At 40.7% G+C, this 27,401-nt stretch overlaps 2 protein-coding genes across 4 annotated transcripts in view; one reads left to right on the plus strand and one right to left on the minus strand.

The window, feature by feature from the left end:
• Nucleotides 1-27,401, minus strand: part of LOC116054304 (coiled-coil domain-containing protein 60) — a 59,687-nt gene that overhangs the window by 5,615 nt on the left and 26,671 nt on the right. For 2 of the 3 annotated variants that reach the window (XM_031305787.2, XM_031305786.2), the window contains 5 exons: nucleotides 25,009-25,072; nucleotides 22,789-22,929; nucleotides 22,081-22,227; nucleotides 21,673-21,862; nucleotides 19,255-19,836 (listed from right to left, as the gene is read on the minus strand). In XM_031305787.2, coding sequence (XP_031161647.1) covers nucleotides 19,675-19,836; nucleotides 21,673-21,862; nucleotides 22,081-22,227; nucleotides 22,789-22,929; nucleotides 25,009-25,072 — 704 coding nt within the window. In that variant the 3' untranslated portion in view covers nucleotides 19,255-19,674. Of the gene's footprint in view, nucleotides 1-19,254; nucleotides 19,837-21,672; nucleotides 21,863-22,080; nucleotides 22,228-22,788; nucleotides 22,930-25,008; nucleotides 25,073-27,401 lie in introns of those variants that run through there. The other variant, XM_035996345.1, reaches the window with a different exon arrangement.
• On the plus strand, nucleotides 1,726-4,795 carry xbp1 (X-box binding protein 1). Its single transcript, XM_031305384.2, is given in 6 exon segments — nucleotides 1,726-2,091; nucleotides 2,622-2,718; nucleotides 3,231-3,347; nucleotides 3,459-3,515; nucleotides 3,518-3,625; nucleotides 3,755-4,795. Coding segments are annotated over 6 exon segments (1,197 nt in total). The 5' UTR covers nucleotides 1,726-1,855; the 3' UTR covers nucleotides 4,337-4,795.

Below are 27,401 nucleotides of genomic sequence, written 5' to 3' on the forward strand. Positions count from 1 at the left end.
CTATTTTGCAGAAAGATTTGAATACTTTTGAGTTACACCTCTATCCTATTCTGGGTTAAACATAACTTGAGAGCAACACACATTTATGAGGTCACTTCACTGATGGCAAATGTGACACTTGTCTCATACATGGGGGATCCCCAACCAACTTTGCAAGTCAAAAATAACTAACTGCGTTTCATCTTATGGCAAATGGGTGGTGTATAATATTATTCTCCTGTTCGCTCTCTTGAGTGACATAAAGAAACTTGAAAATAGGAAATGTTCACTAGGACAGTTAAAGGAACACCCATTTCCCTATTCGCTTTAGGAAGTTAGTGTTAGTTTAAACTTGAATGTACCTATAAGGTATATTTCTGTAAATAAAGGACATCCTGGATTCAAATCCTGTCTCTTTCTTTAATACTACACTACACTATGACACACACACACACACACACACACACACACACACACACACACACACACACCCCATCATAAACGCCTGCTCTGACTTTCTCAGATGTTGATTCTGTAGTGACAGTAAAGTTCCGCAAACAGGCCAGTGTTTGCTCTTGCTCCTGTAGTTACTCCTGCTGAGGTGAGAGACGACAGGAGCAAACCGCTAAAAGCTGTAAACAATAACGGTGGCCAGATACTGCAAAAATGTGAATTCCTGTTTGAGGACGAATAGGAGTTTTAGGAAAAGAGCATACTTGTGAACTTGCTTGTTCAACTTTTTATACATGTAGTCAACTGTAATTCAATTCCTTTTGTTGTGTTCAAATTACTCTATGTGGGACAAGCAAACCAGTTTCACTGCAAACCTTTTAGGCCTACTCTACATGATGTTGATGTTATAAGAATATAAACTGAAATGTAACAAAAAAAAAATATAGGCTGAAATATTTTTGTTAAAACATAAAGGTAGCAAATTGTAATTTTACTATTTTTAGAGCTTTTGAAATTGTGTTCTCAAAAGGTGTGAAAAACCTTCAAATGAGGAAATAAAAAAGGAGAAAGGAATCATTTGACAGACAAGAAACTGACAAACAATCCATCATTCAACATCCCTTTACAGGAACTATGAATGAGCACTTCAGGGAAAGCCATCAGAGTGGTAAAGCATGTTTTGTGTGTTTAATCAGACTCCTTCAAAGAAAAGAATGAGGCAACTTTATGTACAAGACAAAGAGCAGGAAGCATGCAAACTAACAGCACCTTGGGACCATGAAACAGAGGTTTAAACAGAAAAATAAAAAAGAATATCTCCTATACTAACAAAACAAACAAAGTGTGACCTGTTAATCTATAGTGGAATTTATGTTCTTAACTTCAGCTGATATAAAATCTAAAAGCTTGATGTGACCTTCTACTTTTAAAACCAATATAAAGTACTGGGTTATGTTTGTCTTTACTGGACAGAGAGGTTGTAAATCCAGGGAACTCCAAATCAATGTCACAGCTCCACGATCAATACAGTGAAAGTGCTATAGGCTACAATATAATATATTATGTAATAAGATGGCTGAATTACATATTGTTGACTTGAAACAGAAATTGACACCAAGTCTTGATGGGAAATTAGGCTACACTTACAAGGAACTTTGGGTATTTTACTTTGCCAGCAGTGAAACTTCAAATGCAAATTACTTCAGCACTGCGACCAATCACAGGGCGTAAATAAATTGCGTCAGAGCCGCTTGGAGCCTATCAGCTGTCACCACGATAGTAGAAAAGCATCGCAGGCGCAGCCCATCTTGTTCAACAGTTGAGAGTAGCCGGAGGTCAGGTACTAGAGAAACCTTAAGGTTTCTACTAAATTCAAAAGGATACCCCATTATTTTTTAAGACACCGCCAGTAGGATATATCAACATGGTGGTGGTAGCAGCAGGGACCGGAGGGCCCCATAAAGTGCTCCTGATTTCCGGCAAACAGACTGGCTCCTCCAGCGGCTCACAGCCAGGCTTCAACCGGGCCATCTCTGTCGTTTTACCGTCATCCGCTAGCACGGCGTCGTCGGATTCCGACTCCAACTCTTCTGCTGGGCCGCCCATACGAAAAAGACAGAGGCTCACACACTTGAGTCCGGAGGAAAAGCAACTTCGCAGGTTAGTTACAGAAAAATATCCTTAATGTACCATTATATCTGGGTTAAAACATTATTTTTAAAGCGTAAACCCGGCCATTGTTAAAGAGACTACTACAGGGACACGCCCATAGATATTGATCTCTGTTGAACAATAGTAACGTCAAACTGAGAGCGATTAAATCGCACCGTAACTGAATTAGGTCAATGCTGCATCTCCTAATATTATACGTAGGTCATGTGACGTTACGTTGTTTAAAATTGCCCCATGAAGCCGGTAATTTACTTAACGTTAAACTTAGTATTTCTATCAACTTTGGACTTTGGCCTAACGTTAGCTTGTCAAACTGCTTATCTCAGTGATTTGACTATCAGGACCCGTCTGGGCTCTGCTGTTAGAGCAGGATACTGATATCCTGATGTGCCTGCGTGGCAGGAACATGGCCGGTGATTGCGCAGTACTGTGAACTCAATGCATGTCAGAGGGCTTTGTCAGCATCATGGAAAGAATGTGTTAAATTTCTTTCCTCCTATTTTTTTTTTTTTCCTCAGGAAACTCAAGAACAGAGTCGCAGCTCAGACAGCCAGAGACAGGAAGAAGGCAAAAATGGGGGAACTGGAACAGCAAGTACTAGAGTTGGAGCTGGAGGTAAACCATCCTAAAACAGGGGTGTAGCTGGGGCATACAGGACCCCATTTAACGCCCATTCCACCTCCCAATATGTCATCTGAAGTACAATTCAATAGGGCTGGGCATCGTGATATGAGACTAGATATCGTCTTAGATTTTGGATATCGTAATTTCGTGATATGACATAAGTGTTGTTTTTTACTGGTTTAAAGGCTGCATTACAGTAAAGTGATGTACATTTCACTTACCAGACTGCTCTAGTGGTTCTATTATTTGCCTTTACCCACTTAGACATTACGTCCACATTACTGATGATTATTTATAATATCGATATTGAGGTATTTGGTCAAGAATATCGTGATATCTGATGTTCTCCATATCGCCCAGCCCTACAATTCAAACATATCTCACTCTACATTCACTCCCTTATTTGGTGCAGTTGCATTTCTAGTGTGTTTGCTTCATGCATCACTTCTCCATAAACGGTTGCAAGTTTCAGATACAAACATCTGTTTGTTTCCATCCTGCAGAATCAGAAACTTCACATTGAAAACAGTCTACTTCGGGACAAATCAAATGGCCTAATGACAGAAAATGAGGAACTAAGACAGAGACTTGGGTTGGACACCCTCGACTCAAAAGAGAAGGTAAGATTGTAATTCAGACTCATAGGGGAAGCAGGATGTGTTGGCTTGTGGTAATTGTCTTTTGCGTGGATTCACTTTAATTCACCCTCTGTCCATTTTTCTCCATCTCAGGTTCAGGGTTTGTTGTCCACTGGGAACGACGTAGGTTTAGGGATCGGGTCTTCTGAGTCCGCAGCACTCAGGCTACGTGTGCCTCCGCAGCAGGTGCAGGCCCAGCACTCCTTAAATCTGAGGACTTCTCAATGGATACAAATGGTTCTGACACTGCAGACAATGAGGTAAGTTACTAATAAAGATGGCTCCTTCTTTTATGAGTCTTGAGATTTAAATCTTGTTTCTAAGAAAGCTCCAGAGTCAGGTCATGGGTTACTAGGCTAATCTCTGGTTTTTCTTTCCCCACTCACTAGTCTGATTTGCTCCTGGGCATTCTGGACATCCTTGACCCAGAGCTGTTCCTCAAGTCTTGTGAACAGGAGTGCCAGGAGCCGCAGGTGCTGTTGGTCGGAGGGGGGGACCCAGTACCTGCCACCACACCTGCGACTCTGGGGGCCCCATCAGTTAAGCTGGAGGCCCTTAATGAACTGATCCACTTTGACCACATCTACACGAAGCCCGTGGAGGAGGTGAGCAGCGGGCAGTGCAACGACTCGGAGAGCGACGCAGAGGAGACTATCGACGAGGCCGCCGTCCCCATTCCCGACGTGGTGGTGGTGGTCGAGGAGGAGACCATCTGCATCAAAGACGAGCCAGAGGAAGTGGTCATCCCCAGCTGTGACAGCCACAGTCAGATGGATGACTTTTTCTCCGGAGCCTCCTCAACTGCCCTCAGCGGCCTGGATAATGAAGCTTGCCTTGCGGACACCTACAGCGACTCCGGATACGAAGGGTCCCCTTCCCCTTTCAGCGACATTTCCTCTTCCCTGTGCTCAGAGAGCACCTGGGACGACATGTTCGCTAATGAACTCTTCCCCCAGCTCATCAGTGTCTGAATCAACCATCCATATATAATATATATCTAATGTGTAGTGTTAAATAACTACAGATAGGCACATCATAGTAACATAGAACACCATTGAGTCTGCTCGTATATTGGCTAAAGTTAAGCACATAATCTCCTTTTTAATACAGCAGGTCTGTACCATTGGCAATGCTGCCTTGACTTGTGGGAGATGGGAGTTCATGACAGCTTATTTTGGCATCATTTAATTACTGCAGAGGATTTAAGATTAATTACAAATCTTTCACTCACTGTTGAAAGATGACGTGGGTGGAATCCAGTATTTCTGTAAATTAATAGGGGGGATGGGGACCGATCATTTAAATAACTTTTTATTTATTTGTGTATTCTGCTTCGGAGTCCTTGTATATCCACATGTAAAAGCGCTTTCTTCTAATTTGTTGACGCTCTCCATGTAGTCTACTGCATTAAAAAAACTTTTTGCATTGCATCTGGTCTCTTTTAGTCATTGCATCTTTTTATATAGGGAGAACAGAACAGTTTTCAACACAAATTTTTTTTTAAAATACTGTTTAAATATGCAACCTGGGATCCTCCTCAATATGCACATGAAAGGATTTTTAATGTTAAATTTAAGGATTTAAAAAAATACTTAAGGAATAGGTAATGCACGTAAATGTCAATAGGACGTTAAATGTTTCTTTCATGAACTCTGCTTTTAGAAACTACTGCTGATTCTGCTGAAAGAAGTAGTTCATCAAGCAATTGGTTGACAGAAATCATTGGGGATTTGGGTAATTTAAGCAAAATATATACATACCCTTGCTGGTTCCAGTTTCTCAAATACTGCTACATATTGTAAACTAAATCTTTGGATTTTGGACTGATGGTTGCACAGAACCAGCAATTTAAAGATGTCACACTGACCTCAAAACACCCATCCCAATTTTCCAGACTAAAGCAATGGATGAGGTCCTGGGCTAAATTGGATGTCAAAAGATGATTGACAGAAAAAACAAACGTTAGACAAAATTATATTTAGTCTGACATTTCAAAAACAAATCATTTGGAGGCTGATCTCTTAAAAATGGGTCACTACCTGTGATGAGGGGTCCCAAGTTTGGTTTATTATTAGCTAAAGCGTTGCAGCAGCTATTCTTCCTGGGTTCCACAAAACAAAATTTTTACATAGTGACAATGCAACCATTACAACTTACATCATAACATTACAGAATAAACAGGACAAGACTTAAACACAGACAAGACAAGCTCCTGACAATTCAAAAATCAGATTTGAAATAGTCCATTTCACTTGAGTGTCCTCAACATATTGCAAATCATAATACGGTCCGTTTCACTCTAGTATTCAGTACAATAATCAAAATACATAATTATAGTCTATTTCACTCCAGTATTCCCGGTCCACTCAGACTCACTCAGACAGACCCTCAGCCACAAGACATATCAACATAATCAAACTTAACTAACCTAATTTGTATTTTGTTCAAAACTCAGCCATACTAGTTTCAACATCTTTCCAATGTATCTAGGCTGTTTTACAAACATTTTAAATCAAATTTGACTATTTTCTTGTGTGATATGTCTCGGGAGTAAATTTAATTCCTGCATAGCTTGGTACTTGACTGTTTGTTTGACTGCAATTGTCCTTGCTTAGATAGTTGATTGGAAATGAATGAACTAAGCAATACATTATAAAGGTAAATGACAGACACATTGTAAATAACTGTTAATGGCAGCCCTAATGGAAACGTGTTCTAACCACTGATACATATCTCTGCTTACACAGAGGCATCATAAAAAGCATGTATTGTCTTACAATTTAAATCACATCACTAATGGAATCAGTTTTACCCCCATACGGGGTAGTGATATCGGGAGTTTTAACTATGCAAATGATGGTTAATTAGATTGTTGAATGTTTACCGTGCTCTTATTTAGTATGAGGAATCAAAGGTTCAAGTATTAGGAGTATTTTCACAAAACAGGTTCATCATCTTATTTCAAACTCTCTAATATGAGCAATCAACATGCATAACTCAATTATACAAAGCACAATCTTTTCACAGTTATCTGTACAACTCTCCTATCCTCATTTGTGAAATGATTTCACTTGTGTGCAGACACAGTGTTTATATGCCCTATCTTTCTTGTGCCAGCACAACCTTGCTTTTCTGAGGAGGCCTGCTTGTATTACACGTCTAATGTAACTGGGAGTCTAACCTGAGACAGTTTGATTCTTTACTTCCCATCAGAAAGAGGTCAGTGTAAGTATCGTTGGTGTTTTGGCCTGGTGTAAAGAGAATAGGCAGAGTGGGGAACACACCTTTCTCCTCAGGCCGTTATTCTAATTACAATGAGGTATCACTCTGTATGTCAAAGGAGATAGTGGCCCCTTTTACGTTCCCAAGGCTGTGATTGGTATGACCCACCCATTGAACGAGCCCCTGTTGTTGTATGAGCTGATTAAATCAGCTTTCTTTAGATGCAACACTGATGTAATTGATCTGAACTCTGCAGGGCCTGGCTGCCTGTCTCTGTTAGCTGTAGCTCCTGTTCACTGCGTACAAAGCTTTTTATTACTGCTATCACCCATTATGTTTCACAGCAGCTATTCTCGTACATGATGGCAAATTATCTGGAAGAGATTTGTTGTGATATGCCTAAGACATGTATAATGTGTAGTGTGCAGCGCAGAGTGATACATGAATAACACAGAAGTTGATATGTAATGCCTGTACCGCCGCAACATGAAAGTAAATGTTCAGTTCTACTCTACTCTAACAGTCTGCAGTGTTGTCAATAATACTTCAAGACTGAAGGGGAAAAACAAAACAAAAAAGGCAACTCAGCTATTTCATTGTAATTTGACTTCCATTTTGTTATTGTGGTAGGTTGAAGGAAACCGCAACAGTCTTTGACGTAGATACGCCTCAGCTACTCTGAAGAAGTGTGGTGAGAAATGTACCATTTCCTGTCTCGTAGGTACAAACCACAGCAGAGACTAAATCAGCCTTACAGCTGTGGAGCTGAAACTGAAAAATATCTGCTGAAGCATGTCTTTTGATTTCAGGCTCCAGATTCTGGTTTATTTAGGGACAATGGACTCATTTCTGTTTCAACTCGGTGCATGTGTGAGCCAGTTACAGGTTTTTTTCACCCACTGGATAGATAGAATACGTTCTGATTAAAAATGATCAGCTTGCTAAATTAAGAGATATCTGTACCCTTTAGGAGTTTTCTGCATTAGATTAAAACACCGCCTACAGTAAATCCTTATAATCCCATTTAGGGAAACTCCCTTCCTGCTAATCCAAGATTCCTGCCACAATTCTGGTCCAATGCTAAAATAAAGCACGTTGTTTTTTTATTATCAGTGGACATTTTGAAGAGGATTTCCTTTAAAAGCACCCATAAGATTTCCTTTCAGCTGTTTTAAAACTCAGGACAGAACTGATATTGAAATCATCAACCATAAACTGATGATCATTTTGGGATATGAATCCGGGTGGTTGCTGTAACAAAATCAAGATGTGAACCTTAATATTTATATTCATTCTCCAAAATTGCCAAAGGAGTTATTTAAGCAAAAAAGTGACAAACTGTTATAGGGCTAGGCAATATATCGATGTTATATCGACATCGATATATGAGACTAGATACCGTCTTAAATTTTGGATATCTTAATATCGTGCTATGACACAAGTGTTGTCTTTTCCTGGTTTTACAGGCTGCATTACAGTAAAGTGATGAGCTTTTCTGAACTTACCAGACTGTTCAGCTGTTGTGTTATGGCGCTTTTCCATTACATGGTACCCGCTCGACTCGCCTCGACTCTACTCGCCTTTTTTGGTTTTCCATTACGAAAAAAAGTACCTGGTACCTGCTAACAGGTACTTTTTTTAGTACCTCCTCAGTCGAGGTTCCAAGCGAGCTGAGGCGAGCCGAAAAGGTGACGTGAAAGCGACAGACGGGGGTGTCCTGAACAAACCCGCTATTTTTAAACAGTTTAGCCAGCTGTTTTTTTTTTGCTGCCTCCAGCTTCTTTAGAAACTAAATGTGTCTTCTGGCAACAACTCACCTTCAACGTTCTGTGTATGTGTCGCGTTAGGTCACAGTAGTTTACTACGGCGCCGCTTGTTTACAGTTCTGCGGAGGCTCCAGCAGAGCTTTCGCCGTATCCTAAGTACACACACACATGCTGGCTCGACGCACACACCAGCTGACAAATGTATACATCAAGCCACATATTACATAGGCTACGGTGAAAGCTCTGCGTGGAGCCTCCACAGAACTGTAAAACAAGCTCAAGTGGCCTGATGTTGATACTTGTGCGCTGGTGTGTGCGTCGAGCCGGCAAGACGACCAGCCACGCTGAGGCGGTACTAAAATCTGCAATGGAAAACGGACGCACAGCGTGTCGAGTCGAGGCGAGTAGAGTCGAGGCGAGTCGAGCAGGTACCATGTAATGGAAAAACGCCATTAGTTGCCTTTACCCACTCAGTCATTATAGCCACATTATTGATGATTATTCATCTAAAATCTCATTGTGTAAATTGTTTGTGAAAGCACCAAAAGTAAACCCTACAATATCGGCGCAATATCGACATCGATGTATGTGGTCAAAAATATTGTGATATTTGATTTTCTCCATATCGCCCAGCTCTGCGCTGTTACCCCCGGCACCAATTCATCTTCATCTGTGGGCAATAAAAAGTGTCATTTGGATCCTGCAATTGGCCATATTTGGCTTGTTTGACTGACAACATTTTTAAGCATGTGATTCAGGACATCCCAGGTGAGGTCAAAAGCACAGGGGCGCAATTAAACTGGAGCTTGCCAATGCCCTGACAGCAGGGGTACAAAGATGACATGCAGATCATTTGAACTCCATATGTTTTTCAATAAAAGGAAACAGTTTCTATTGCAGAGAATGGGCAAAAAATATCCAAATTTAAATAGTACAATGACCTGTCAAACTGCAACAATAAACAAAATGAGTAACGAGGGCACTGGGAAAACCAGATTGCACTCCAGCCTACAACAAACATGGCTCAGATTGGAAATTCTAAATCATTCTGTCCTCCTGTTGGAGCAGCATGACAATGATCAGATTTGAACAATCATTTAGCCCCTAAATGTATGATCATTTCAACTTGTCATAGTTTCAGGGTTTTTTTTGTTGATCAAATGGTAAGCAGCCTGAATAATTATTGTATGTTAACTAAGTCGATGAATGTATTACAGAAAAGGGACCCTGGATGTCCCATAAATGATCTAATCACAAATCTGCTGACATCTCGAGAGAAAGAGCCCCAGTCACCACTTACAACCTCTATACACTCTGTGACTGTATTTCACAACTCCGGTTTCAAGTGTCAACCTGGGTCATTTGGAATGTTTTATGGTACAAAAATGCATCTATCCTATTTTCTTACATGGATATCTGTTGCTGACTTGTTATGGGTGTGCCACAGTGGATTTAAATATATGATAGTTTGCCCTGAAATTCATTCTTTGTGTGATTATTTGATGATTGGCACCTGGAAATGCTGACTACTCTCTTCAGTGTGCCTTGTTTTTATCTGTATGAACAAGGCCTGAATCATCTCAATATTTATGGGCCCTTTTCCTGCTATTGTCCAAACTGACATGATGATGTTTTGTGACCAAAAGATTGCATTTTATGTTGATTTCTGTTGCCTAAGACTTGATAAAGACAAGCTCCAGGTCAGTGTGTTCCTCTAAACCAGTATGAAACCAACCTGGTTCTGGATGTCAAAGTTCATGCTCGAATTAGAACCAGATTTGACGTGCTACTATGACACTGTCGTCACCTAAGAACGGATTTGGATAAACCTTACCGCAGGCCTCGAGTTACTACGCTCAGCAGTATTATAAAGAGGATTGCTAAACCTACACTGGCAGCTGCCACTTCAATGTAAATACAGGTTTTACAGTTGGAACATTCAAGCTCTTCTGTCTACACTGTAAACAGTGTGCTCTAAATGTACATTTAAACTGACAGCAACAGGGTAAATCTGCTCTGACACAATAACAGAAACCCTTCACAACAAGGATTCTGAGAAATAAGCAAGCAAAAAGAAGTTCCACCTGATCAAACAGGATTCAAAGACAAAGTAAGTCAGGTGTAAAGCAAATAAGAGGGCAAGGCAGCCATGTGACAGTTTTCTCATGTGAGAGGTAATGTTAATGGTGTTGCTGGGTGGGGGTGAGCTGGGGTCCCACTCTCTGCAGTCGCCGAGCCTTGAGAGCTGAGTGACTTCAGTCACTTTCCCCAAATGAGGAATGTAAATCATCGACCCCCTTTGGCCCTTTTTTATTAAACGTCTAACAAATGGCTGATCACAAGCTGGGGAGGGGGCATAGCTTTGGTATTTAGGGCACTTCATCAAAGATTCAGTTCGGGAAATGTGAGTCATTGACCCCGTCATTGCCAACAAACATCTGTCCATCTCTATTTGTGGACATCAAGGAACACGATTCACCAGCATGTTTTTAAGGCAAACTGCTGCACCCAATCACCTGCTGAAGGGATAGTTCAGATATTTTGAACACGACCAAAGACCAGCAAATCCCAGAGCGAGGTAAAACTACTGTCAAATATTCAAAATAAAGCGTACACTAAACCAATGTTGGTTTTTAAAGTTGAGCTTTTTTTAGGTGGCTAAAATATGTTTTGCTGCTGCCATCGTCAACAGCAGTACATTCGTGAGCTTCCGTCGGTACTGCAGCCTGCTTTTGTAAACTGTAGGTAATTGACTGACAACGGATGGATGGAAAGTACCTCATATGACCCTATTTAAAAATATCCAAACTATCCCTTTAACATTCCAAGGAACAATACTTGGTTGATCCTACCTTCTTGATTCAAAAAGGTGTGTTTCTATTCTTATTTTCTTCCGTTTAAGTCTGGCTTGTTTTTCCAGATTTTAGTCAGGTCTATGCAGTAACTCATTATACAGAAATGAAGCCGTCAATCATCAGTCTTTTATCTGCATCATCCTGTCCGAGCTGTTCTTTTCACTTGAAAGAACCCAAAGAATAACAATACAACCCTACCCCTTCTGTCTCGTCAGGAACAAGTCAGCAGTTTCTTTTGTTGCATCACAACTTGAATGTGTGTGCCAACAAGAAGCTGCAGACGTATGTGATCAAGTGACGCACACATACCAACATGCACTCACATGCAGCTGCACACTTCACTCTTGTGCTCAGGCCAGGGGGTTTACTCTATAGCTGTGAGAGAGATCGCTATCCTCAGTTACCACTGGCAACAAAGGACAGTCAGTGGAGTGTGTTAATGCATGTCTGATCCACGGCACTAAGCCAAAGCCCACTGAGAGAGAACAGTAAGGCTACTTATGGGCGTCAGATGTGTCCCTGAAAGTCAAGAACATGCAGTTCTACAACTAGTTGAACAATTGTAGAACTGTAATTAAAGACCCCCCCCCCCCCCCTCCATTCCCAAGAGGTGTTTAAAGACATGAAAATACAAAGAATAATGGGTTTTTGTCACATCTTAAAAGTACATCTATTCTTTTTCAATAAAAATTCCAGAATCTATGAATATGCAAATATTTTTTATTTCAAAAGTTTAACTACTGGACACAAGATGTCTCCTACTTTACTGTAAAGTGCATTCTCAGTATGCGCTTGAGGCTTCAAGTTCCCTTTTTATGAAGTTGCCTTATGGCCCACAATTAGTTGCAAACTAGTCTTCAACTCAGATTTAAGTTGAGCACGGAGAAACGTTCCTCCTTCAGCAGATGAATGTGAATACAGCCTTCTAGTGTCAAACTCCGCAAATTCATCACTCTACTTAGTTAAGGTCAAACATCCAAATAAAGTAACAAAAAGCCAAACACATTTTTGGGTGGATGGGGACTTTACTGTTTGTATGTTAATCAATAAAATTCCACAAACAAAGCAACAAAATGATAAGTGACACCTTTTTCAAAAGAGTCAAGAAATAACCTTTTAGAGACATCACCATATTATGCTTTTAAAATAAAAAAAACAACAACATATTCTTTGGAACAAAATCTGAGGTCAGCAATGAGGAAACAACCAGACGACTAGACGTGTTGTACAATGAATGACAGCAGGCTATCCAGGGCTACCCGGAGTGATATTTAATAGGCACAAGTTAATGCAAGCTGCGGATGAACTCGCGTCACAGATTACACAAGGCTCCATTGCCATGGTATCACTTCCTGTACATGTGGCAGGTCTGCAAGAGGCAGCCCATCTGCTGTAGGAACACATTAATCACTTGGATTCCTCCTACACAGCTTGGCAGATTCTGCCTTTGAAGCTCTCTCAAAGGTAGAAAACCCACATAACAAAGATTCGGAGCGGATCAAGGGGATTTAAATTGCACATTATGAATATCTTTTGATATTATCTGAATGCCTTCAGCTCTCATAACCTTGACACAGCTTTGCATTTTACTTCTGCAATCTAATTCAAATTCCGAGGTCCAAACTTTCAAAGATAGTTTTATCTTACACAACTTTTAAATGCCCCCTCACTGCTTGCTAAAACTAGGCCCCTGAGGTTAAAGGCTCATACCTCAGCCTGTGTCTGCCAGCAATTACAGAGTATGCTTAGACATTATCACAGAGCACAGACAGACAGGCATGCACACACATACGCAAGCTAAGTACCGTAATTCCTATTTGGATTGTCATCTTTCATATGTTTTCATCAGGACCACCTACGCTATCTGAGACAATAAACATCCCTTCGCTGTCACAGCTTGTACTGTGTCTGTTGCAATATTGTGTAAGAGTCATAGATCAATAGTGTTGCTTTTAGGTGAAAACTTTGTGCTGTATGTCAGCTTTTTGGAAACTTTAGAGAGAAACAATCTTTTGCGTTACTTAATGATGTCCAAACAAGCCATGCTAGCCGCTCTGTGAGGCTGTACTTAGGCTCAGTGGTGCTTTGAGTTAAATGCTAAATGATGCACATTTTGAAAGCTGTATGAAAACAGGCAAAATAGACTACCTCAATTGCACTAAGAAAATGGTGGGTTTTGCCTTTGTGGAAAAAGACTTGATGCACTAAATGGGATATGGAAATGCATTTGCAGAATTAGTTTTGAGGTAGCAAACATTTAACTCACATGAATGATCAGCTGTTGCCGCTGTGTTTCCGAATATTATATTAATTTGTCTTCTACTCCAGGCACATGAAACATGGCCAATATTAGCTGACATGAAAGAAGAATTGAGACTTGCCTAACTGAACCTAATTGCTGAAGACCCCTCTCCATTTTCGTAGATGTGGTTAGATGGCCAAGGCGACTTCTTTTGTTTCGGGGCCTCAACCTCTTCTTCTGCTCCTGTGTTTACTGGCGGATTACAGCCATGCGTAGCCTGTACCGCCAACTTCTGACGACACTTTGTGTAGAATAGTTTATTCACTTCAAACCAGTTGCCTAATTTGCATTTCTTTTTTGCGACATTTCAAAAGTTTGCCTAAAATTCCCTCTACACTTGAATGCAAACACGGCTAATGACAATGATAACAAGCAAATGTTTAGCAGGTATGTTTACAATTAGAGATGGTCCGATACAATTTTTTGCTTCCAGATACCGATTCTGATACCTGAACTTGCGTATCGGCTGATACCGAGTACTGATCCGATACCAGTGTGTCATATACTTTATTGTGTTTTTTTTTGTTTTTTTTTCAGAATCAGAAAAGCTTTATTGCCAAGTAAGTTTTTTACACATACAAGGAATTTGTTTTGGGCAGAACTGCAGATTAAGTACAGTGGCATGTAGAGCCAGAGGTGGGGTGTGGAGAGTCAGGGTGGTTTCCGGGCCTTGTTGATAAGGCTAGTGGCGGAGGGAAAAAACTGTCCTTGTGACGTGAGGTTTTGGTCCTGATGGACCTCAGCCTCCTGCCAGAGGGGAGTCTCAAAGAGTTTGTGCCCGGGGTGGGAGGGGTCAGCCACAATCTTTCCAGCTCACTTCCGAGTTCTGGTGACATATAGGTCCTGGAGCGGCGGCAGATTGCAGTCAATCACCTTCTCAGCTGACCGAATGACACGCTGCAGCCTGCCCTTGTCCTTGGCAGTGGCAGCAGCGTACCAGATGCTGATGGAGGATGTGAGGATGGACTCAATGATGGCTGTGTAGAAGTGCACCATCATTGTCTTTGGCAGGTTGAATTTCTTCAGCTGCCGCAGGAAGTACATCCTCTGTTGTGCTTTCTTGACGAGGGAGCTGATGTTCAGCTCCCACTTGAGATCCTGGGAGATGATAGTTAGGAAGCGGAAAGACTCCACAATGTTAATTGTGGAGTCACAGAGGGTGATGGGGGCAGGTGGGGCTGAATTCTTCCTGAAGTCCACAACCATCTCCACTGTCTTTAGAGCGTTGAGCTCTAGGTTGTTTTGCTTGCACCAGGTCACCAGGTGGTCAGCCTCCGACCTGTAGGCGGACTTGTCTCCATCGGAGATGAGTCCGATGAGGGAGGTGTCGTCCGCGAACTTCAGAAGCTTGATGGACTGGTGACTGGAGGTGCAGCTGTTGGTGTACAGGGAGAAGAACAGAGGGGAAAGAACACAGCCCTGAGGGGATCTGGTGCTGATGGTCTGTGAGTCGGAGATGTCTTACCCCAGCTTCACATGCTGCTTCCTGTCAGACAGGAAGTCAGTGACCCACCTGCAGGTGGAGTCAGGCACACCAAGCTGGGAGAGCTTCTCCTGAAGCAGAGCCGGGATGATGGTGTTAAAGGCAGAGCTGAAGTCCACAAACAGGATCCTGGCGTAGATTCCTGCGGAGTCCAGGTGCCGGAGGATGTAGTGTAGGGCCAGGTTGACTGCATCGTCTACAGACCTATTGGCTCTGTAGGCAAACTGCAGGGGGTCCAGGAGGGGGTCAGTGATGGCTTTGAGGTGTGAAAGCACAAGGTGCTCAAAGGACTTCATAACCACAGAGGTCAGGGCGACGGGTCTGAAGTCATTAAGTCCTGTGGTCCTTGGCTTCTTGGGAACAGGGATGATTGTTGAGGACTTGAAGCAGGCTGGCACGTTAACAACTGTATACTACTATCCCTGTATGGATGTGACATGATTTCTATCTTTGTTGTCGGTCTGGCTCAGGTTAAACTCTTTGTGAAACATGAACAAACAATGAATGCCACAGAACTTTCTTTTATTATCCAGTTTGACAGTCAGTTATAACGAAAAAAGAACATAAATAATTTTCTTTAGGGCTTTATGTGGTATCGGATCGGTGCATAAACTCCAGTACTTCCCGATACCGATACCAGCGTTTTAGGCAGTATCGGAAGCGATACCGATACTGGTATCGGAACATCTCTATTTACAATGTTCACAATCTTAGTTTAGCGTGTTAGCATGTTAACATTTTCTAATTAGAAACAAAGTACAGCTGAAGCTGATGAAAATGCCATTAGGTATCTGGTTGTAAAGTATTCAACAAACGGAACATTTGACCCGATGATGGCGCTATACGAAAACTCACGGAACCACCAAAGTTATAGTGATTCACTGTCTATGAACCACGAATGTCTGGACAAATTTACGTAATCTATCCAATAGATGTTGAGATATTACAGTTACAGATTAGAGATATCCAGTCTGGACTAAAGTGGTGGACTGACTGACTGACAGACATTGAGGTTTTCACACACAAAAGAAAGATAAAAGTATCATTTGCTTACATCATAAAATGAAAATGGATGTGAAGGCACTTTTATCTCTGCCACTTAAAGGAACTAGCTTACTTACTTCATATTCCAAGAAGATAAAGAAGAGAAAGAAAATGTGATCAATACAAAGTCACAACGTGGCTGACATGACCTGGCTGATAATGTACAGTCATGGTCCGATGTTAAGTATTTTCCAGCGACAGTAGAACAGCACATTTTCGCCACTGTGCCCACAACAGGTGATTTCCCTCAGTGGCCTCAGCAGCAAAAGTGTCACATGTGTGTACTTTAAGCTTTAAACGCTACACAGCTATTTTGGTCAGCGGTGAAGACAGCCTTTAGCCTAGCTTGTGTGACAAGTTACTTTGAACTTGGACTAAATGACATTTGTCACTGTGACATTAAAATCCAATGAATCACTAGTTTTTTTTTAGCCTGATAGACATCTGGACACAATATTTGGGTAGAAAATTTGAGAGCGTGACTTTGAGAACAGTGTAAGCCCCCCCTAGCTGTTTGAGCAGTGATAAGAGATTGTCTACATGTGCAAAGTGCCAGCTGGGGGAATTTATCAGCAGGACAAAGGGCTAACGAATGGAACATGCAGAAAGATGAGTGTAACATACAGGAATAATGTCATATTTTCCATCATTGCCAGCAAGCGACTATAAGGATTACAAAGAACAAATGATTAAATAGAGTTTTTTGAATGTGGAACCCGTACTGCACAAGTACTATAAGACCTGGATTTCTCAACCCTGAATGCCTTAGTTTAAAGTCGATTTCACAACAACAACTCATCTTTTTTACGTAATCATTTTGAGATCCAGCTTTTAGTTGCACAATGTTTCAAGGCTAAGCAAACACTTCTTCTCTGTTCGCCTACATGCAGCCAAATTCACTTTCATAACTACACAAGCATGGAGAGGCTGCCGGTGGTAAACTGGAGAGTAAATATTGAACTTTCCTGTGGGCGACTCGATCGTTGTGCTTTTGATATGATGCGGCGTAAAGGACACAAGGTTTTAAGATCAGGACGTCTACACGACTTCATCCTCATCTGAATCCTGAAGCAGAAAACGTGTTTTCTGCCATTGTTATTGTCATCGTTGTAAATGTTAACATATAAAAGAATACTCAAGCAATTAAGTATTGTACTTTTAGCTCTCAGTATGAGTTACCCCCAAAAAGCACTCCTACAATTCCCATAATGCAACTAGATAGTGTCTTTCATTTGACCCTCTGTGCTTTATAAATGCCTACAATTTTCAAACTTGACATCACACAGACCTTCTTCTAAACATTTGAAGTCCGGCAAAACTGAGATGCTCCTGAGATGCTCTCTGACATCATCAGGGTTATTTTCCTCAGACTTCACAAAGCTCCCTTTAGAGCCACAGCAAACAATTCACAACTGCTTCTACAGGCTGTTCTGGATTAACCATGACAAGTGAACTGGTCTTTATGTAAAATTGCTGGAGTTCCTCAGAAACTAGCTGCATTTGCATCCATTTTGTTGCTAATACGAATATACCAGAAGACAAGAATATGCAACTTTAAACTTTTGGCTAATGACTTATAATCATAACCTGTTTGTAATTTAGACATGACTCAGCTGCATTCATTAAACAGCTGTATTTTGGAACAGAAACATGTTGCTTCTATCTATTTACACCAGCTTGCTCATGCTCATTGCAACTAAGAGTCTTCTTCAGCTTCAAACTCTGTTCTATATTTTAGTTATGTGCATAATTCTACCAGTTTAAATCAACTGACTTGCAGCTTTTATTTTATTATTACCAGAATTTTGTTTGGTACCCCCACTTCATTTGGTCTAGACTTTGTGCCCTGAGGCATGAGCTCTAAAACCTGAGTGAGAAGTTCAAATGAAAGAATGCTTGTTCCCCCCTCATGCTTTCCTCTGCTGCCCTGCACCCCACCATCCCCCTGCCCAGGGCTAAGCGAGCACTGTGGGGGTGGGTTGAGCTGAGCCTCCAGACTGTGTGGCATTCCTGAAATGAGTGTTGGCTCGCTGTTGCCCCTGTTCCCGATCCCACCCCTCCTCTTCCAGGCAAGACACTTTTCCCTTTCACTCTACATGCTGCTCCACCACACACACACACACACACACACACACACACACACACACACACACACACACACACACACACACACACACACACACACACACACAGAAGTGTAGATATGCCCTGCCCCATTTCATGTGGATAAGAATACAGTACATGTTATCAAAAATGGATAAGGAGGACTAGAAGTTACTAGAAGCTGTTTTCAAAAGGAGTAGTTACTGTAATATATCACTTATATTAGCATATGGTCTGCTTTTTGCAATAATGCATGATATGAAAGTCTCTCATCCACATTAAGTTCAAACATTCACAGTCACAATTTCAGTTACATTCACTTTCAATTCCTCCAAAATGCTGATCGAGGCAATGAAAAGGAAGTTCATTATTCTTATCTAACAGGCAGAGCTGAAGATCAGCCTCTTTTATTCACAAACCCATCAGGAGACGAGGCGGGGTTAAAGGTTACTGTGAATGTTTGGCTGGGTTCAACAGCACAACTGAGTGTCGGTATATTAGATTGTTCATCCATTACCCAATTGGATTGTTTATGTCAACTGGGGTCAACAGAGGTATTTCAAATAGTGGCATTTTATACTTTCATGTAAATGTCTGTTTAACTGCTCTCTACAGACAGAACATACTGTACTGTGTGTGATAGTGATTCACACCAGCCAGTTCTAAAAAGCTTTTAAAGCACATTTGCTGGTCTAAACACTGAGTCAAGTAGGTCTTTTCCAGGATGAATGTTCCTGCAAACAGGAAGGGGTGGGTTTTTACAACGAATTCCACATTTGGCAACATCTACAGTGAGTGGTCTGTTTAGAATGAAGAAGAAGAACTAGGTAGTTGGCTATGGCAATGGCTTCCATAACAAAACAGACAATGAAAAGTGCCACATACAGAAAAACTTCATCCCTGCAAGATGCAATTAAAGAGAGTACTGGCATATTTAATAAAAAAAAAATAAACAAACAAATAGTTTCCACATAGCACTAAAGAACCAATGATTTTACCAAAATGTAACATGTGATCTTGTGAGTTATCACTGGAGCCTTACAGGGAAATATGTTAGAAAGGAAGGTATTTAGTTGCTCTTTTTGTAACCCTTGACTATAGATTGAAAGGTTTGCACCAGTGCTACTTCCTGCTTCCCCCCTTATTGTGTGTGCCTGTATTGTTTATCCTGTACACATGCATGACCACGTGCTTATTAGGGTATAAAGCCTGGACCTTTAGTCTAATCCTTCCTTTTCTTTGGCCAATTTTTATTCAACTATGAAAAAATAACAATTACGTCTTCTAACTTTCACGTTTTTGTGTGTGTGTTATTTGTTACTTATTGTTGATGCAGTGATGTGTCTCAAGTTGACTCTGCTGCTGGCTGTGTGGTGCACAACATTAATACTTTCGAGTGAACAGTGATCAGGTGGAAATGCAAAATAATTACTCCTACTTTTATCAACCTTTGCTCTTACTTTAAAGGCTTATTTTAGGCTATTCAGCCTTGAGCTCACATTTAATTTACAACCCTGGTGTGCCTTTGTTCCCTTCATCTATTTGTCCATGCCTGTATCCTTCCTCCAGGTCTTAAAAGAGTGTGGTCACCTGGTGTTTGAGGGGCACGGTGGTATTGTGGGGGCAGGGTGACCCTTGAACACAGCCAGGCATTGTACTCCTCCCTGGGCATCTGGACCACATGCTCCGTGGCAATCTGACGGTGAAGAAGAGAGACGGAGGAGAGATAGTTCAGATATAGACTAGTTTCGCATTGCCAGACCTTCCTTCACAGCGCTGCAGAGGAGGGTCTGGCTAGTCCACACAGCATTGCGGGATGGAAGAGAAACGTGCTTTGGTTTACTGGCATTTCTTTAAACCAATCACAATCGTCATGGGCAGCGCTAAGCGCCGCACGGAGGTTCGGTGCCGCTGCAAAATAGCCTTGTGAAGGAACTTGTTTTGGTGGAATATGTGCTCGTTAAAAGGTTGTTTTAGTTGTGCAACAGAAAACTAGGATTGGACAGATCTAGCTAAGTCTATCTATCTATCAGGTCTAGCTAGCTGTCTGGATTTACCCTGCAGAGATCTAAGAAGCAATTAACCATAGTCCTTATAAATTCCAACACAATGAAAGCGGAAGGTAACGGACATACGGCGAAATTTCCAGCGGAACGGAGCAATCCTGGAAGTGGAAGGTTGTGGATATAGACTAAATATAGACAGACACAGGCAGAAAGAAACATAAATGTATGTTGATACCTCATACACTAAGAAATAACAAATATACAACTGAAATCTGACAACTGATCCATTGACGTAAGGCATACTAGAGAAAAACGGTCTTGTAGATTGAAATTAAGAGCATCTCTATGTTGGCTTTGTATAAAAACACTGCTGGTAACCAAACCAAATTATACTTTGGTGCCCCAAACCTTGGTACAACTTTCCAGCCCACACTGGAGTTCTCCTGCTGAGCCAGAAATGGAAACTAAAACAAGTCATCTGTAGTCTGTTTGATTCTGTTTTGAGCTTCAGAGAGGGACATTGTCACATACTGCCCTGAAAAGCAACACAGTGAGAAAACAGCCAGTGCCACTGACAGTGCCATTTATCAGTCGGCTTCCTGTCATTACACCTTCAGCTATCTGCTCTGGAGTCTGGGAAGGATCTATTACTCCTCATTTCTGACCGGTAGGGGCTTGTTCAGAGGGTCTGGAATCTGTTAGTTTTGGGAGTGGGGCTTGTCCCTAATTGATGATTTGGTGGGAGTGACTGAGAGTTTACTGTCAGGCTTAAAGTTTGGGGGAAAATCTGAGGAGTTTAATAAAATTCAACTCTTCAATCTCTTTTATATGACATGGACCCTGTGGAAATACATCATTAGAGAATATTTTTAATGGGAACAAACGAGAGAATTTTAAATCTGCTATCTGACTGCAATAAGAATTTGGATCACCATTTTGTCTAATGCCTCCATTCAGATTTACGCCGTTACCCAGCTCAGAATCACGTTTGCCCAGATTTCAGTTGTAAAGATCAATAATATTACATTTAATCGTGACAATTTTAGCTGGTTTGAAAATTTGAATCTTGAACTTGTGGAAACTACAAAAAACCTACTTTTTGCAAATTCTCCACAATCTTGGAAATCGGCCTTCATTATCAAATTGGTAAACTTAGTTTGCATTTAGATCATCCAGTGTAGTGTTCTAGTGTCTGTTCCCAGTATTTATTGGCAAACTAATTTGTACCAAATCGACAAACTATTGGTTGATTTTGTGGATTTAAGACCAAAAAAATCTATTTACTGTGATACATTACTGTACTTCTTCCATGTTTATATGAGATTTTTGCTCAAGCGTTGAGGTCAACGTGACTTTAATCTGTCTATGATAAAGGCCTCATTTTTTATTTCATTTTCTTAGTATAAGCTGTGGGGGATAAATTATCATTTGTCGCAGCAATTCCTTGACGATCGTTAAAATAATTCCCCGTTTCCTGTAACTTTATTTTCTTTGTGAAACATGGTGTGAGGAGGTGTTTTGTCTACCTGGATGGCCACACACAGCTCAGGCAGACAGAGCTCCCACGGCTCCAGACCCCCCAGCACCTTCAGGAGGATCTGAGGTCGAACCCTGAGGGTCTGCTGCTTTGCAAAGCCACTAAGTTTCTCTAGCACCCGGCTCACCGCTCGCTCCCTACATACCTCCTCAGGCAGGTTGCTCAGCAGAGTGGACAGCCTGAACGAAAATGACAAAACAAACCAGCATGAGTGTCAGATCCACTGACAACATCATGTTACAACACGTTAAAAATATGGTGTTTATTAGCTGTAATGTGCAAGTTACGTAACACATATGCATACCACTTGTGCATGCAGTTCCACTGATGCAAACATAAATCTGACCTCCCCGACTCAACATTCCACACTAGATAATGTCTTCAACAGGTTGCATACCACATATTGTTGCTGTGTTTGGTTTTATTGTTCTTGTTTGGAGCCTCTGTCTCTTGAGACACACAGGTCACATGATGAGGAAGGCCATGGGATTCGGTCATGTGACACAGGGCTCGATACCTCCGGAGACCGCTATTTAACCTCTCCCTGGGTGGGAGAAGAAGACTGAATTGGAGGAACCTACAAGAGCTCACATTATCTTACACACTAAACCTAACTGTATTTCAGTTATATTTAAATAGGGTATAAGCAGGCTGACTAATATAACAGGCAAACATGGTTGTTACATGAGTAATAGCACCAGAAGGGTTTATTAAGGATGGTTATCCCTTAGAGCCAAAGTAAAGCAATTGTTCAGGGAGTAAGTGGCTCAAAGTTTGTGACATGATAAAACACAATAAGATCACCATAATCAACACAATGATTCAATTATTATGACAAAACAGCTTCATCTCAGTTGATTTGGATGTTTAGCAAGAAAGCAAATTTTTAAAATGTAAAACTATTCTTTAAATATCACTTTTGATAATCTCTTCATCCTGTTAAGTTAAAATTGTGGGGAAAAAAAGAAGGATTTAGTAAAGATGAAGCAACTAAGACATGCAGCATTCAATGGCAGGTAATCATCATGCTGATACTTGAGTGATAGTTATGGAAAACAAACAGGACGGAATACATGCATTTGTTGGGAATGGATGTTTGCCAGACCTGGCTTTGAGCTCCAGGATGTCGACGTAGCTCTGAGATATCTCGTTAACCCTTTGGTCAAAGGCACTTTTCAGCTCCCGTAGCATGCTGGCCTTGTTGTTGATGAGATGGCTGATGACTAACGGGGGCTTGGCAGGACAGCTGGATGTAGGAAACACAAAGAGAAACAATATTTTGTGTCTGTCCATTGATTTATAATCGTGATTATGTTAAACGGTGTTAAATCCGTCACAGGCACATACCGAGGTTCATTGTATACAAAATGCAAACAATGCATAAAATGACACCTTTGTTTGCTTTTGTTTATGTATTATACTGTAGCACATTTGGATTTAAAATGAAACAATGACTTTGAGGGGAAACATGCTTACTCTCAGCTTCAATTTGAAGTGCATGAATTCTAATTATTTTTATACAAAACATAGCCCCCCAATTTTCGTGGACCTAATTTTTTTCGGACAAATCAAAATAATAAAGGTCAAACGGCCTTTTGAATGGAAGAGCTAGGGACACTACTATGATAGTATCAAAATCACTATTTTTAAAACACTAAGAAGGCTCGACACAACATGAAACTTTGCTCGAAGTATCACCAGGAGCTCTACACATGAACTCCAGCATTGAGAACATTGTTTCTGTACACAGAGTTTACTAAAAAGAAAGGTTTTAACAACTCACTTTAGCTGTTGGTTTTTCTGGTCGCCGTCCATCTAGCCAGTCAAAAATAGTCGATCTCCGAATGCAACGTAACAGAGAGGAGAGTAAAGATGGAAAACTTCTAAAGCTTAGTTCCATATAAATGCACGGATAATTTGTTGTTTTTTCGTTAGGGAAAAACAATATTGACCTTGCAGTTGAAAAAGGAGCCTCATATAGGAATGACATTTCCTCCTATGGAGTCCGTTCATTCGCATTCGGAGATCGACACTTTTGGACTGACAAGATGGCGGATAGCGTAAACAACAACTGCTAACGTGAGTCGTTCAAAACCTTTTTTTTTTTTTAGTAAACAGAAAACAGAAACAATGTTCTCAATGCTCAACTTCATGTGTAGAGCCCCTGGTGATACTTCGAGCAAAGTCTCATGTTGTGTCGAGCCTTCTTAGTGTTAAAAATGTGATTTTGATGCTATCATAGAAGTGCCCCTAGGACTCCCATTCAAAAGGCCATTTGACCGAAAACGCGAATACGGTAAATCTTAAAAGTGGCATTTCCGTCCTAATCCTAATTATGCTATACTTTTAAACGAAAGTTTGACTCGGGTACATTCTCAAAAAGACCCTAGGTTGCAGTTTGGCGAGAGTTACGCTTTAACAGAGCTCAAAACTGCCCCTCTTTGGGGCGAAAAAATGTAATGGAACACAACTATATATACATACGCAACTATATATACATACGCAACTATATACACATACACATATATATATATACATACACACACACATATATATATACACACACACACACATGTACAACAAATATGGTTTTGAATTGTTAACATTTTACACATTAGCCATTGAAAGTACAAATACTGATGCAGACCTTGTTGGCACAAACCCACAATTACTGAAAGCTGGCTGAGAGAAAATAGTCATCTGGAACATGTAATCAGTCATTGAATGATGGTAATCACAGGATCACATCTTTAACAGCCAAGGTAAATATTAGGTACCAGTGAAATGGCACTGATAGCATTTTACAACATGCCCTTTTGTCCCCTCATTCACAACACAACTCCACTGACGTTTTACAGCAAATTCCTGACATAGCCTTTCAGATCACTGTCTTTAAAACTCTGAATAGGCCAGAGGAAGAATGAAGATGAAGTGGGCTAAAATAGAAAGACAATTTAAAGGGCTGTCACTTCAGAGTAAGTGAGAAGAGTATAGATTGAGCTGCCGCTATAGCTTTCTTTTCCCTGCTCTTCTTCTCTTTACACAATCATTCCAGGAATATTGTCCCGGTCATGATGGCCTAGACTTTTGTACTCTTTATGATTAGCTGTTGTTTATCTAGGAAATAAAGCCTTGGCTACTGCCTAAATCATTATGGGAGCCCAGGCCTGAGGAACAACAGCAGTTAGAGGCAGAATTTAAGATTTTATGGCAGTAGGCTAGTAAACATAATGGTTTGCAATCTTTTTTATCTTTCCAGCTGCTGAAATACAAGTCATGAGATGGAGGTTCTGCTAAAATGTAGATCCTTGCAAGTTGAGCTTACCTGCTGGTTTGTGAGCTTTGGCTCTCTTTCTTGACTTTCTGGTCATCGGACAGTGTGCAAAGACCTGGAGATAAAAACAAAACAAAAAAAAACTTGAATTAGACTATTTTACTGCTGCATCTCTCCTCATTTCTTTCATCACTGCATTTTATTATGGATCTGTAACTCCGTCTACCTCTAATTTTTGAAATGTTCATGATTAGAGAGATTTGCGCATCTAAAAACATTACTTTCCATGTCATGTGGAGTTGAAGGAAAGCAGGGTTTTTGGGGCAGGAGTGAAGCAAAGTCAGGTTTATACACTATCAGGAATAATGTCTTTGCCCAATGAGGCTCACCACTTATTCCATGCACTCCCTCCCTCCAGACTCCAGAGCATTTGTTCAAATCCCACACTCTTACATGCAGCTGCAACCTACTGCGTGTCACCCCGCCTCAATATACAAATCAATAATGCATTTGTCAATGTGTAACAGTTATTGATGACCTCTCAGGTCACCCTGTACAGTGGTTCTAAACCTGGGGGTCAGGGGTGGTTGTGGAGAAATGAAATAAAATAATACAAAAATAATACAACATAGACTGGGGTAATGTTTTTTTTTACATTAATGTGTGATTTTGGTACATTTCATCTGTTATATTCAATGCTTAATTGGGGGTGTCACAGATCGCATAAAAAAATCAACAGAGCCTGGAGCACACTGGACAATGGCTAGGCGCTAGCTGTCAAAACAAATAAACAAATCTGTCATCACAAACAAAGCATTATTTATTTACATTTATTAATGAGAGCATTCACAATAATCACTCAAAATCAGCAGGGGGAAGCGCTTTGAAACAGCTGTTTACACCGGTTTGCATCTCTCTCTCTCTCTCTCTCTCTCTCTCTCTCTCTCTCTCTCTCTCTCTCTCGTCATTGTCGAGGGTGTGTGTGTGTGTGTGTGTGTGTGTGTGGGGGGGGGGTTGCGAACACCAACCTGATCATTCTTGGGGGTTGCGACTTGAAAAGTTTGAGAACCACTGACCTAGTAAACCTGCTGTACCTAAGGATCAATTCATGAACATTCATGAACCTTCCCTGATGACTTCAGACATGCTTACTTCTCACTTCCTCTGTGCTTGTTGCGAATGGCTATTATTGTATTATTATTTTCTCTTTCTTTCCTTTCAGATGTTCATATAAAGCACATTGAGTATTCCCCTTGTGAATGAAATCTGCTATATAAATAAAGCTTGCAGTCAGTTGTGTCTGATAGATTTCGTGTCCTATGCTGTCAGGACCCCACAAAGGGATCCGAAGACAAATCTGCGAGGTAACAAGATGATAAGGTAGGAATACAAAAAGCTTTTCTATACTTTATAGAACTTTGACATATTTTCCTGTGAAATATTAAATACTTTCACTACTGTAGGCATTTAAAAATCCTTCAATTAAAAAACCTCTTTGGTTGGTCTCCTCACAAGTCATGTTCAGGAGTAGACATTGCTTAGTTTTAATGGATCACAAGATACAAAGGCTATGTGCCGTTTGCACAAGTGTGGTAACAGGTTGCAGTCAGTTATATATTTTCCTGCACCTTCATCAGACCTGTTAGTAGCTTAATGCGATAAGTCATTTTGAGTCTGTATATAGCTATATGTAAGAGGTTGTAGAAACATAGGACTAATTGTGCAAACAGATTAGAGCTTGTGCAAGTATAACTGCAATGCAAAGTTACAAAATGAAGACAAAATGTCTTTGTCCATGTTGTTTTCATATTTAATCTCATAGCTCCCTCTGGTGTTAATATGCTGTAACTACACCATGAAATTGAGAAAAGTTTTGTAATCTCACTGAAGCATCAGCTAGCAGTTTATACATAGATGTCGCACAGTGATGACACAATACATCTTCATGAAGCTTCCCAAGAGCATAAAGCATTCATTAAAATGTTAAATACCAGCCTAAATGATTCAACTTCTCTAAGAGCTGTGACAAAATTAATCACAGTGTGGCAAATCAAGCAGATGAGGCACTTATTAAAATGTATAGCATGATTTCTCACGAGGAATAGCTATAAAAAAAAACCTGCAGCTAAAACTGTAATAGCCAATAACGTTTGCAAATTGCCTGGCTTCAGATTGAATAAATAGAGTTCTTATTTTAATTATCCCAAATGAATGAGGGGTATTAACTATCTGAGCTCCTCAAAAACTACAGGGGGAGGCATTGAAATGCAAAGACAAACCTCCTCATTATTAAAAGTTTCACAATTCCTTTTTTCATCAAAGAGTTTGAAAAACTACTTATTTTTTCCCAAAGAATATAACTCCTCTTTCAAATTCATTTACCAGGCAACACATTGTAGTGTGGGCAGAGTTGCACATCTCCAGTGGCCAATTTCTGGATTTGA

This window comes from Sander lucioperca, chromosome 2, assembly GCF_008315115.2.
Source record: "Sander lucioperca isolate FBNREF2018 chromosome 2, SLUC_FBN_1.2, whole genome shotgun sequence".
Lineage (NCBI taxonomy): Eukaryota > Metazoa > Chordata > Actinopteri > Perciformes > Percidae > Sander > Sander lucioperca.